This window comes from Gavialis gangeticus, unplaced genomic scaffold, assembly GCF_001723915.1.
Source record: "Gavialis gangeticus isolate Ggan-Ray unplaced genomic scaffold, GavGan_comp1, whole genome shotgun sequence".
Lineage (NCBI taxonomy): Eukaryota > Metazoa > Chordata > Crocodylia > Gavialidae > Gavialis > Gavialis gangeticus.
Genome location: NW_017729022.1, coordinates 80,374,874 through 80,388,749, shown reverse-complemented (window position 1 = coordinate 80,388,749; position 13,876 = coordinate 80,374,874). Strand labels below are relative to the sequence as shown.

At 45.1% G+C, this 13,876-nt stretch overlaps 1 protein-coding gene across 2 annotated transcripts in view; it reads left to right on the top strand.

Annotated features, from left to right (window-relative positions):
- FGD4 (FYVE, RhoGEF and PH domain containing 4) overlaps positions 1–13,876 on the top strand; it is a 123,315-nt gene that overhangs the window by 86,888 nt on the left and 22,551 nt on the right. For both annotated transcript variants that reach the window (XM_019515462.1, XM_019515461.1), the window contains exons 5-8: positions 3,429–3,518; positions 6,144–6,289; positions 9,567–9,723; positions 13,391–13,529. In XM_019515462.1, the coding sequence (XP_019371007.1) occupies positions 3,429–3,518; positions 6,144–6,289; positions 9,567–9,723; positions 13,391–13,529 (532 nt within the window). The remainder of the gene's footprint in view (positions 1–3,428; positions 3,519–6,143; positions 6,290–9,566; positions 9,724–13,390; positions 13,530–13,876) is intronic.

The window sequence follows — 13,876 nt, the reverse complement described above, 5'->3', positions numbered from 1 at the left end:
GCTGAAGCCACAAAGCCTGCCAAGTTTCAAGAAGATCAGTGTAGGGGTTTGTGGGGGAACTGCCCCTCGAGCTATGGACAAGCAAAACTCGTGACATGGGTGACACGGTGTGTGTTAAGGCGCAGCAGGGTGAAAGCTGCAGGGATGGTAGCCCCTGCTGCAGCTACGAAGGCTGCCAGCTGTTGATGAGATGGGTGCAGGCTTCTGGCTTCTGGGGCCCTGCACCTATAGCTGCTGACAGGCAAAATGCATGACATGGGTGCTTGTGGGACTGACTGTCTCTGTCTTGGGGCGTGAAAGACACTACTGCAGGCCTGGCTGCTAATCTGCTGTTTTACCAGTTACCAATCAATTATGATTCACTTAGGGACCAGCTCAATACACAGTTGCTAGCTAATGTAGCCAGTTAATTACCATCAATTAACACCTACAAAACCAGGACTAAGGAAAGGAAATAATACAGATAATCAACTGCCCCAAGGCAGACAGTCAGTTGCATAAGCACCCGTGGCACGAGTTTTGCCTGTCAGCAGCTAGGGGTCCAGGGCCCCAGAACCCCCCTGCACCGATCTCCTTGACAACTGGCAGGCTTTGTGGCCTAGCAGGGGCTAGCAGGCCTGCAGCTTTCATCCTGCTGCGCCTTAGCACACACAGGGCCACCCATGTCACGAGTTTTGCTTGTCTGCAGCTTGAGGTGCAGTTCCTCCCAAACCTCTACACTGATCTTCTTGAAACTTGGAAGGCTTCATGGCCTCACCAGTGGCCACCAACCCTGCAGTTTTGACCCCCCTGTGTTGTAACACATAGACATGACAGGGGTTTTACTTTCAAGAATTTGGGGTACAGATCCCCCCCAAACCCCAGCACCGATCTTCTTGAAACATGGCAGGTTTCATGCTCTCATCAGAGGCTACCATCCCTGCAAATTCCATCCAAATAGAACAAAAAACAACAAGGTTATAGATATTTCATTGATTCCCCATTATACCCTATGGCCAGATCTCCAAGGCAGCTCCGAAGCTTCAGAGCTGCTTTGGCCAGATTGAAGCAGAAACCCGGTCTGGAACTCTGGATCAGATCACAACCATCCAAAACGGCTGGATCCAAAGCCGGATTGGATCGTTGCTGACTCTCACAGACCTAGTAGAAACTGTCAGAGTACTGCTGGGTGCAATGGGAAGATGTTTCAAAATGCTTTGTGTAGAAGACTCGTAGGGTGTGTCTACACCAGTGATTCCCACTCAGAATGGCACATCACCCTGGGGTGCCTTGAGATCCTTTCAAGGGTACCCGGGAATGCCACATAAAGTTATATTTGCAAACACAATCCACAAGATAAACTCAGAGATTTCAAATAGAAATCCACAGTTCTGTGTTTTTTTTCATTTTTCATAACAAAAACCCCCTCTTTTCTCTGTGGTCAAAAGGGTGAAAACTGAGAGCTGGCATTCTATCCACAAGCCTATCCACGGGTGCCTTAAGTCTAAAAAGGGTGAGAACCATTGGTCTGCACTGTTGGTTAAGATTGACTTCAAGGGTGCCCTCAAGCTCATACCTGCCAACCATCTGCCCTGGAAACTGCTAAGCTTGAACCCTCCTTTACAGTTGCAGTCCATGCTAAACCCAGAAGTTTTGACCTGAGATCAAGCCTCCTTTTAGCTTCCCCTCCCTGTGGTGTGTTTGGAACTCATCCATGTAGTACCGGATGCACAGCACTAATCCTACAGCTCCCTGTTCCTGACTTCCAGCCTTTCTGCACAGTGCTTCTCTCTCTCCTGCCAGTAACTGGAGCCAAACACAGAAGGAAAAACAAGTAGTCTGTGCAGTGTTTCCTAGAAGGGCTTCACTCAAGGAACATGAAGCACAGTGTGCAGCATGTGCAAGGTAAAATACATAGATAGAAAGGGGTGGGCCCATAGGGGCTGAGCTAGTTTGAAGGTCACCCCTAAATATTTGCTTACAATGTTTGGGCCCTCCAGGCAATGCTGCAGTAATACTCCCCTTTAACAAACCTATTCCTTTTACTGAGTGCTTTTTTTTGTCTTCTCTTAATTAGATTCTGTAATATATGAACACGTGCGCTAAAATGGTCCCCTGAAAACATGCATGAATTAGTTCTTCCACAGTGCTTGGCCAAACTGGCTTTTCCAAAGAATTTTTTTTGCAAAGAAACTAACAAATTACAGGTTCTTTCCTTGTAACTCCAGATACAAGATTATCTGTAAATTATCAAATGTGCTTATGAAGAGTTTGCTTCTAGGTCTCTGCTGTGCTGCTGACAATACATTAGTAGTAAAAATTCTGTTTTATGAGCAACAGTATTGATGTGGTAAGACTGTCCTATTTGAAGTCTGTGCATACTGAGAAGGCTTGTCATGCAGCACTGAAGAAGGCGGGGGGGGTGTCACCTTAATGGCTAGCTTGTTCAGAAAAGCGTAAGGTTTTATAAGCAACAGCTTTCTTTGTTAGATGCTACATTAGATGCAGCAGTGTAATTTCTTTTAGTGCTAAAGCACAGGACTAAAGTTCATTTACAGTGGAAGGATAAGATGGCACTATTAAAATTATAGTAATAATACTACAGCTTCATGAATGCTGCACAAAAATGATCCCCAGACCATCCTTTGAGGAAAATCTTTGTAGCTGAGTGTCATTTAAAGGATGCCTACAGTGAAAATGTGTGAGAATTTCCAAAGAAGCAGTGCATTCTTCAAGGCTTTCTCTTGTATTTTTTTAGACTTCTGTTCAACAGAAAACTTGGAAATTGGTTAAATTTCCTACAAAGTGAAAAAATCCAGTTCCTGCATAGGTAGGGTTAATTTTAAATCCGCTAACTGCAGCTAACAGTTCTTCAGAATCTGTAAGTGGTTGAATATAAAATGTTATGTACAGTAATTTTGAATAAAAAACTAACTTATTTAAAGAACAGTCAGCTCAGCCAATTGTAGAAACAGAAAGAAAATAGATGAATCCATCTGGCAAATTATATAGATTAGTTTAATCTAGCTTTGACGTGTTAGTTATTTCATTATCAGGATAGTAGGTAAATGACTAGGCAGGAATTTGAGTGTTTTGGTACTCAGTATACCTTTGTTGCTCTGTACTGCTCGTTTTAATTTTATCCTGCTCCTAATTTTTTACTTCCTGGTAAAATAAGAGTCTTGTGTTGCATTGGTGTAATTTGGGTGTGCACACCAAAAAAAAAAAAAAAAAAAAAAAAAAAAAAAAAAAAAAAAAAAAAAAAAAAAAAAAAAAAAAAAAAAAAAAAAAAAAAAAAAGAGAGAAAACGTGGAACTGGAATAGATTTATCCTCCTGAAAATAAGATAATCTTACAATTACTTTTCATCTTACCGTTTTTATGATTAATGGCCTGGCACCATCAAAGAAAGAGACTTTCTTTTTTATTTTTATTTTTATTTTTTTTCAGGAAACAGATGAGCAGAAACTTCACAAAATTGCCAGTGAGCTTTTGCATACAGAAAGAGCCTATGTCAGCCGACTTGATCTCTTAGACCAGGTAAGTTTTCTTTAAAGAAATATTTCTTAGTTCATTTGAACTACAGTGCATATATCTATGTGTATAATAAATCTATGGAGGGATTGTATTTTTTTGCCTTTTACTAATCCTTTCACCTACGTAATTGTTTATAGTTGCTACTTAGTTTTAGGTTTTCTTTTGCGAGGGTAATTTAGGCTGCTCACAGATATTAAAAAAACAAAAACCACGCTTTCCTGGAAGAAGCACTGTGTTAGTTTGGCCTGGCTCTGCAGCGTCTGTATAGATCAGGTACTTAAGTGGGGCTTTTTGATGCTTTTATCTAATAGCTGATTCAATCACCTATAGATAAAAGTGCCAAAAAGCCCACTAAAATGCCCAGTCTATAGAGACGTTGGGCGAGCCAGGTCCAAATAATGTGATGTCTTTTCTGGGTATGCGCTAAGCTTGCCACGGGAGCCATCAGGCTTAAAGTAAAGCACTGTTTTTTGTTTGTTTGTGTTTTTTAATGTCTGCAAGCAGCCCTACTGTTTGCCAAGGATATCAGTCGCTTACGGACATAAACCTGGTAGAACCAGGTGAGCAACAGCAATGCAGGTTTCCCCACCAGCAGGGCCAGGGGCAATCTTCCCTCTATGCTGATTTATGTCTTGGTCTGTGCTGAAACTGCCATCAAGTGCGTCTGTTTATAGTGGACTGTGTTTGTAATTCCCTGTGCCCTAAGAACTGTACTGAGATTACAAACAATGTAAACCACTGCACTGTTTTAGGTGGTTTGACTTTGACTTTGCTGATATTAGATACCCCATCTGTGTTCTCTTTTCTTCAGCACAGGTTAGAACTAATTCCCAGTACATAGGAATTAATTTTGCTGTGGCAGAAGAAAAGAGCCCTTGTATTTTCACAGCCTCAAACTATATTTGTCATTTCTTTACATTTTAGATAATCTGCAGCTCTCAAATTGCCTCTTTTAAGCTTCTTACCCAGACAGATGCTTGTGTTGTGCATCGCTGGGTCAGCTGGCACTGTTCTTTATCTTCACTGCATCTTTACATTCTCCTGGGTTAATATGTGGGCTTGTTGATAAGAGTTCACGATTGAAAAGTCTAGCAGCTAGCTGTTGAAACTGCATTTGACTTCCAGTGCTGTTTTACAAGAGGCAATTTATATAGTTGTCCTACCTCAATACACTGTCTAGAAAGGAACCCATTCTGCAAGTTAGAGCTTTTGTTTTAGAGAAGTAAAAACATTATGGTAAAATGTTTAATTTTCTTTTAGGCTCTTCTGGGCAACATGGAAGTACTTTCACTACCCCAATTTTCAGGGGCATTTCTGCAGGCTAATAAAGAGTGGAACAAAATTCTGACAAATTAGCTGGCTGACAGCACTTGAAGTGACCAGTGTTGTGGGAGGAAAGGAAAAAAGGAAAGACTGAGTATTCTGATTCTAAATGTACTGAAGTATAAAAATGCCAAATTATATGAATATTTTATATAAGCATTGATAAATATTTACCAACATTCACTAATACTCTGCACAAAACCAAAGCAATGTAGGCAAGTCTTAAAGTTTATGGCTTAAAAAAATTAAGTGGTTTAACATTTAAAGTGGGATTATCCAGAGTTCCTGGCTGCAAATCCTTTGTTCAAACCACAACTACTGAACTTCTGAGTGCTTCTAGGAGATGGCATCTCTTATATGTTGTACTGACACAAGTGGTTGCAGTAGTACCAAAGTATCTAATGAGCACTGGAGCTGTGTTCTGCTAAATGCTAGCTGTGAATACGGTCTCCAGAGAGAGTGCATTTTAGGAAGGCAGTATACAGGCAAAGTGGTCAGCAGTATGGCTAGAAAACATCATACTTTTTAAATGTTTTGTGAGACTGTTCTTTGGACAGCAAAGAAGTGTTTAGGTGGTGAGGTAAGAGTATGAAGTGGGGAAGGCAGGAAATTAATAGGATGAAGGGCAGGGAAAGGTCAGACAAGCTCTTCCTCTGTCAGATTGAAAGCCTAGAGTCCAAACTGAAGAAAAGCAAAGTAGCAACATCACTGGTGGCTAAGGGGCTCTAGAAGTGACTTGCTCCATTCTCCTCTCCTTCTTTTGCTCCTGGACAGGGTGATAAGGGGAGTTTCAAAGGTGCCTGAGGCTCTGAAGGAGGTGCAGCTATCCTGAAAGCTTGGAAGGGGGAGAGGTTTGGGGAGGAGAAAAGTGTGCTGTATATGAAAAGAGGGGTTGGCAACCTGCAGCCCGCAGGACAGATCTGGTCCACGGAGCTTTTTGATCCAGCCCGTGGACATGAAGATTTAGGAGTATTCCATGATGGGGGCTTCAATAGCCATCACTTACCCTGTGCTGGTGTGGGGAAATGTGGTGGTAGCAGGTGCTTTCCCCATGCTGGTGGCAGGTGCTTTCTCCTGCGAGCACAGGGAGAAGAGCAGTGGCAGGCGCATTTCCCATGACACTGGTGGGGAAAAAAGTAGCTGTGGTGCCTGAGTCCTAGCACCTGTCCTCCCATCTGCCAACCCACCTTTGACCTGAACTGAGTCAGTCTGACTCACTGCCTTAAAATGTTGTCATCCCCTGAACTAAATGAGAAGAGGAATGCATGTCATACTGTTAATTTTGGGTATTTTCTCCTTTCGCAGGGGTTTTATTCCAAACTCTTGGCAGAAGCTAACCGGGGTTCATTTCCTGCTGAAGTGGTTAATAAAATCTTCTCTAACATTTCATCAATCAATGCCTTCCACAGCAAATTCTTGCTTCCAGAGCTTGAGAAAAGAATGCAAGAATGGTAAGTGGTGGCTTAAAGTGATCACTAACTTCTTTATTACTTACAGATATCAACATTGTTCAGGGACTACCCTGAAGAAGTCACTTTCTCACCAACAAGTTCCAATCCCTGCAGGTTCTGTGGTGGAAAAACACCCGCTACCCTCCTGTTCATTGGCATCTGAATTGGCAATTATGCCTAGTGTTCAGCATGTGAGTTGTAGTTCCCTTGGCTTCAATGAACCTACCTGCATTGTGAAATCCTTTGCTGAATAAAATAAGCCTTAGAAGATTACATGCTGTCTGGTGGATCTGTCACTTGGAATATAGGAATGGGTGCAAATGAATATATTTTCAGAGGTTACTGTAATGCCTCTTGTAAGGCAGAATCTAGCTCATGTATGCAATGTTGTAATTTAAGGATGTAAATCCCATAGCGTAACTAGGGGTGGGTGAGAGACCTGGGTGCCAATTTAGGAGGTACTTCAGAATCAACCCCTCCCCATGGAGTGAGTGCAGGCCTTGGCAGCAAGAGCAGCTCCATGGCATTGCTCTTGCAGCAGCAGCCAGTGCACAGAAACCCTGATGCTGCTGCCTTGGCAGAGCATGTTGTGGCAGCAGCAGTAGTGCATCCAGGGATTGTTTGGGAGTTCCTTGCATGGGTAAGCCTCCTGTGCTTCCTGTGGACTTGCACGTGCCTGTCCCTACTCTCAGAACCCTGTTTGTTATACGTCTGTTTGAGGCAAACAGGCTAGTTAACAGGAGAGTTTGCAGTTTGAGGTCCCAGTGAAACCCATGAATTGGTGCAGGTTACATCATCATAGAGGCGGTGCGTCACAGCTCCAGTCAAGGTCAACTCACTACCTAAGGTACCCTAGCTCTTTGTTTAAGCTGTTACCTGCTCTCTGCCATCTCACAGCAAAGTGCTATAGCAGCAGTTGGCGATCTGCTACTCTAGAATAATTATCCGTCTCAGGGGTACATGTAGGGGTACTTAGAAAGGTCGTAGGGGGTTCACGCGGGCAGGTGGAGATGAAGCATGCGTCTCTGTACAGCAGCATCTCCTCCAACACGTTCCCACACTTAGCCTCTTACACGTGGTAGGGGGAGGTGTGTGCCGGGTGCTGCTGGCCCCACACGGCACATTGTGGTGCCTCCCCACCCCAGCTCATTCTCCTGATTGGCTGCCGGGCTGCCACCCTCAGCTGATAGTTGAGAGTGAGAAAGCACCATGGCCACCCCCTTCCCACAGAGCCGCGAGGGTCTGAATGGCGGGGGAGGAAGTGCAATCTGTGCCCACCCCCGGCAGCATGCGGTTGGCTGAGTGCAAAGCCTGTTGGCAGCCTGAAGGTGAAATGGCATGGTGGGTGACCAAAGGGGCGCTGGTGGTGGCGGTGGCCATGTGCGAGCCCCACCCCCTGTTTGGCCTCCCCTCCCAGCACTGCTGCTGTGCGCACCCCAGGATCTGGTGCTGTGGGCTGGTGTCAGAGCTGTGCCAGGCTCTTCCCAGTGGGGGGGGTTGGGCTGTGCTGCACTCTGGGTGGTTGGCGGTGGCGCTGGGAGGGGGGTTGTGGGGGCTATTGTGAATTCTGGAGTGGCTGTAGCCTGTCCCGTAGCCCCATTTCCAGCTCCGCCACTGCCTGCCCCAAGTGCAGCCCGATCCAGCCCCACACTGGGAAGAGCCCAGCGCTGCCTCAGCCCCAGCCCACCCTGTGCGGAGATCCTTGGGTACGTGCCCCACCCATATCCTCCTGGGGTGCATGCAGCGGTGGGAGCCACACCCCCTGCATGAGCTGCACATGGCTCCATCCCGCGCTCCACCCAGCTGTGGAGTGCCTGCCGCACCCCCTCTGTCACTGCAGGGTCCTATGGGAGTGGGGCTACAGGGGGTGCTGCAGCCACTCCAGAATTCACCATAGCCCCCCAGCCCTCCCTCCCAGTGCCACCGCTGCCTGCCCCAAGCACAGCCCATCCCACCCTGCATGCAGATCCCGGGCATGTGCCCCCCATGCCCTCCTAGGGGTGCTAATAGCAGTGGAAGCTGCCACCTGCCATGCTCCCATGTGACTCAGTCCCATGCCCTGCCCTGGCTGGGCAATTCCTGCCCCTGTCCCAGCCCCACTCCCTCCCTTACCACCGGGGCAGTCCATGCGCAGATGCAGGGGCACATGCCCCCCATGCCTTTCCAGGTTGTGCACGGCAGCAGGAGCCACACCCCCAGACGAGCTGCTCACAGCTCTGTCCCACACCCTGGCCTGCCCTGGATGTTCAGCACATGCCCCAGCTTCATTCCCTCCCTCATTGCGGGCATCCTCAATCTGCTCCCTGCCCACCCTTAAAAACAAGAAAAAATATAAGGGGGTACAGGAGTTGAAACCTTGAGTCGGAAGGGGTACACATATTAAAAAAAACATTGAAAACCCGTGATCTATCTGCTCCAGACCCATTGGTGTACAAAACTGGTGTTTCCATTTGCGTAACTAACTGGTCATGTATCCCTGTAAGGGTGGCCAGAGCCTGGAATAGGCTTCCCAGAGAGGTGGTGCTCTCACCTTCCCTGGAAATCTTCAAGAGGAGACTGGATAGGCACCTGGCTGGGGTCTTATGACCCCTGCCACCCCCAGTGCTCCTTCCTGCCCATGGCAGGGGGTCAGACTAGATGATCTGCTAGGTCCCTTCTGACTCATTGATCCTATGATTCACCCTGACATAACCTAAAACTTTCCAACAGATCTGAAATAATTGACTTCATGAGTCTTTATTTCAGTTGAGAAGTGTGATATCTCTCTTGAAATGGCAGCTCAGAGAAATGCTATTCAGTAAAGGGAAATAGGGGAATAAGAATATTTATAAATTCTCATTTTACCTCTGTGTGTGTGTGTGCGTGTGTGTGCATGTATGTGTCTGCACACTAGTTCTTGTTTAGCAAATAGTGAACTCTCTAAATTAGGGGTGTAAAACTCATCTGTCCCTGTGGGCTGGATGAGTGACCTGGAGCCAGCCCATGGGCCAAATTGGACCAGTGGGCCCATGGTTTTCTTCCCATGCCCATGTTGGTTCCAATGTCTGAGCTGTTTATTCTGTCCACTCAGGGATCTGCAGTGTGCTGTGGAGTGGCCAGTGCAGGCACTGTGTATAGCCAGATTTGAATGGCTGAAATAGGCACCATATGTAACTTGGATCTCAGAATTGGTGCCACGTAGTACAGATCTCTTGTTATTTTTAGGTTTTAAACCAGGAATTTTCTTCTACTGGGCAGACTACGTAATGTAAGGTTATATTTGTATTCTTGTCTGTAGGATTTTAACTCCGAGAATTGGAGATATTCTCCAAAAGTTGGCTCCTTTCCTCAAGATGTATGGAGAGTATGTGAAGAACTTTGATAATGCAATGGAATTAGTGAAAACGTGGACTGAACGGTCACCTCTATTTAAATCCATTATTCAGGACATTCAGGTAACGCAGGGGATTATGGAAAAGCTCAAGTAGCATGTGTGCACGTGTGTAGTGTGTGTGCACAGTATATATGTATGTTCTGAATATATGATACTATACTTCCTCTTTAAAACTTTCTTTCAAGGCCTTTAGCAAAAGGCATGGCTTCTGTTTTGTCTACTTAATGTCAGGGGTTTTCCTTATATCCACCCTTTGCACATGTTTTTTCTCTTCAGTGAAACATTATTTAGAACAACTCATAAATGCAAAAGCCTAAGAAGATAGATTTCTTTGCCTCTATCTGAACTAAAAAAGTGTTATTTAATTTTTATGTTTTAATTGTACTTCACAGCCAACCAACCTGTACATTCCCAAACTTTCATCCTAGCTAGCCTGAGTGCAGTTTTCTAGAATGTCCAGTTTTGATGCAGATGTTCAGTCCCAAGTGTTAAGCAACTAAAGGTGAAGCAGACAACCATGGGAATGAATTTTTTTTTAAGGGTCTAATTTCATCACTCCACTGCCCTCTATTGATGGTTTAATTTTTTTTGGCTGAGACGTAGCACAGGTAACCTATCTAGTTTACAGAGCTGAAAAAAAAATCCTACAGTGCAATACAATTTTAGCAGAATACAGTGGTCCTCAGCAAGCAATTTTTATGTGTTACTTTTAGTGCTAATATATGAAATGTTTCTAAAATAGCTGCTTTTGGTTTTTAAATCATAGATAACTATGTACTGAAAGAGCATTTCTTATACATGTGTGTATTATTACAGTCCAATTTCTAAGATGACTGTGCCTTGTTCGTATGTACTGTCATAATGGTCCCTTCTACAAGTTACAGGTATCATGCAGTTCACTGGTTAATTGTCCCAGGGGTCAATCCTGGGGCTGTTTTCATTTAATATCCTCATCAATGACCTGGAAGATGGCATAGAGTGCACTTTCAGGAAGTTAGCAGAAGTTAACTTCCCACTCAGTGGAGGCAGTTACTCCCCCACCCCCCCCCCTGCCCCCAAGCTGGGGGGGTAGGAGATATGCTGGAGGGTAGGGCTAGGATTCAGAGAGACCTACACAAATTGCAGGATTGGACCAAAAGGAATCTCATGAGGCTGAACAAGGACAAGTGTGAAGTCCTGCACTTAGGACAGAACATGCACCAGTACAGGCTGGGGGCTGACTATCTGGTCAGCAGCTCTGCAGAAAAGGACCTGGGGGTTACAGTGGACAATAAGCTGAATATGAGCCAACAGCATGCCCTTGTTGCCAAGAAGGCTAAGGGCATACTGGGCTGCATTAGTAGGTGTGTTGCTAGTAGGTCAAGGGAAGTGATAATTGCTCTCTATTCAGCACTGGTGTGGCCACATCTGGAGTATTGTATTCAGTTTTTAGGCCCCCCGCTACAGAAGGGATGTGGACAAATTGCAGGGAGTCCAGTGGAGGGTGACAAAAATGGTTCAGGGGGTGGGGAACATGATTTATGAGGAAAGATTGAGGGAACTGGGCTTATTTAGTCTAGAGAAGAGAAGACTCGGGGGATTTAATAGCAGCCCTCAACTGCCTGAACAGGGTTCCAGAGTGGATGCAGCTAGACTTTTCTCAGTGATGGCAGATAACAGAACAAGGAGCAATGTTCTCAAGTTGCAGCAAGGGAAGTTTAGGTTAGAGATATTAGGAAGAATTTTCTCACTAGGAGGGTACTAAAACATTGGAACAAGTTACTCAGAGGGGTGGTGATAGCTCCATTCTTGGAGGTTTTGAAAACCTGGCTAGACAAAGCTTTGGCTGGGATGATCTAGTTGGGGATGGTCGTGCTTTCAGCAGGGGGGTTGGACTAAATGACCTCCCGAGGTCCTTCCAACCCCAATTTTGTATGATTCTATGGATTTCCTTGAGACCATCTACATGTGCAGAGTAGCAATCACACAATAAAAAGTGTGATCCAACCATCTATAAAGTTTCATAGATGTCATAGCCGTTAGGGCTGGAAGGGACCTTGAAGATCATCAAGTCCAGCCCCCTGCCCCAGGGGCAGGAAGTCAGCTAGGGTCAAAGGACCCCAGCAAGATAAGCATCCAAGTGTTTCTTCAATGAGTCCAGAATAGGTGCCTGCACCACATCTGGAGGGAGTCTATTCCAGGTCTTGGGGGCTCGGACAGTAAAGACATTTTTTCTTATGTCCAGCCTAAAATGGTCTTGTAGGAGTTTATGACCATAGATTAAGAGTCAGAAGGGACCCAGTGAGTCATTGTGTCCAACCCCCTGCCCCTGGCAGGAAAGAGGACTGAGGTCAGATGACCCCAGGCAGGTGATTGTCAAGCCTCCTCTTGAAGACCTCCAGATTATGTGATAGCACCACCTCTCTTGGAATCCCATTCCAGACTCTGGCCACCCTTATTGTAAAAAATTCCTTCCTAATGTCTAAAACAGATCTACTCTCCATTAGTTTGCACCCATTATTCCTAGTTACATCCTGGGGTGCTCTGGTAAACAGCACATCCCCAATTCCCTGCTGACCTCCCCTGATAAATTTATAGGTAGCTACAAGGTCACCCCTCAGCTGTCTTTTGTATAGGCTGAAGAGATCCAGATCTCTCAACCTCTTCTCATAGGGTCTTTCACCGAGACGGCTAATCATGCGAGTGGCCCTCCTCTGAACCCTCTCCAGATCCTCTGTGTCCCTCTTCAAGTGTGGCGCCCAAAACTGGACATGATACTCCAACTGCAACCTGACTAATGCCGCATAAAGGAGGAGCATCACTTCCCTCATTGGACCATTGGTCCTTGTTTTTCCTTGGGGTGCTCTGGTGAACAGATATTCTCCCAGATCCTGATGAACACCCCTTGTGTACTCATAGGCAGCCACCAGGTCACCCCTGAGCCTGCACTTTTCCAGACTGAAGAGTCCCATGGCTCTCAGCCTCTCTTCATAAGGCCTGTTCTCTTGCCCTCTGATAATGCATGTGGCTCTCCTCTGGACTCTCTCAAGCTTCTCAACATCCTTCTTGAATTGTGGAGCCCAGAATTGGATGCAGTACTCCAGCTGCGGCCTCACCAAGGCCGAGTACAGCAGGAGGATGACAACCTGAGATTTACTTGAGAAGCATCTATAGATGCAAGCCAGGGTTTTGTTTGCCTTACCAGCTGCGACATCGCATTGCAGGCTCATGTTCATCGTGTGGTCAATCCTGACCCCCAAGTCTCTTTCAGCAGTGGTGCTAGCAAGAATAGGCCTCAAAAATATGTACTAACTTTATAGCTGGTTGCTATTGAACTTTATTTTGCATGAGTAGCAGGGTCTAATGACTGTTATTCTCATGTTAAGCTAATTAGATATTTGAGCACAATAGTTACAGATATTAAAAAATCTAAGGAAAAACATATTGTGTTCCGTGATCCTTCTATTTATATAAATCTTTGTGCTGGATAAAAAGAAGATACACTAGTTCTTGATGCTTAAAGTGTCAACTTATTTATTCTTAAAGCAAATAGAATTGTAATTATTTGAGTCAATAGAGTAGTTGAATCCAGTTCATACCTTTGCAAGTGCTTGTATATGAAATCTACTTTGTAGCCCTTTATAAAATATGATATTCCTGTGTTAGACCTGCCAAAGCCTTGTTTTATCATGGGATGGAAAAGTATTCTCACCTGCTGAAAGGATGTTAATGTGTTTACAATTCTACAGAAGCAAAAAGTCTGTGGCAGTTTGACATTGCAACATCACATGCTAGAACCAGTACAACGCATTCCACGCTATGAAATGCTTCTGAAGGACTACCTAAGAAAATTGCCTCAAGATTCCCTAGACTGGAAAGATGCTGAAAGTAAGTATTTTCTGGATTGTGTCCTGGTTTAATATATAGCAATTAAAGCAGTAATGAAAGGATGCTGTAAAATGTAGCTAATCTAGCAAGCACAAGAAGAAGGAATGAAGGAGTGCTGAAAAATTTAGACAATGATTTCTGGTATGAGGGTGTAGGATTCTTTGAAAAGTGATCTGTAGTTCATGCTGATTTCAAGGCTTGCATTTGGACAGTTCATTTTTTTCCCTGTTTTGTCTCTACGAGTGCAATGCAATGCAATGCAATGCATGGATATTCTTTTTGTTCCCCATGTTCCCCCCCCAACGCGCGCGCGCGCGCCCACTCTCTCTCTCTCTCTCTCTCTCTCT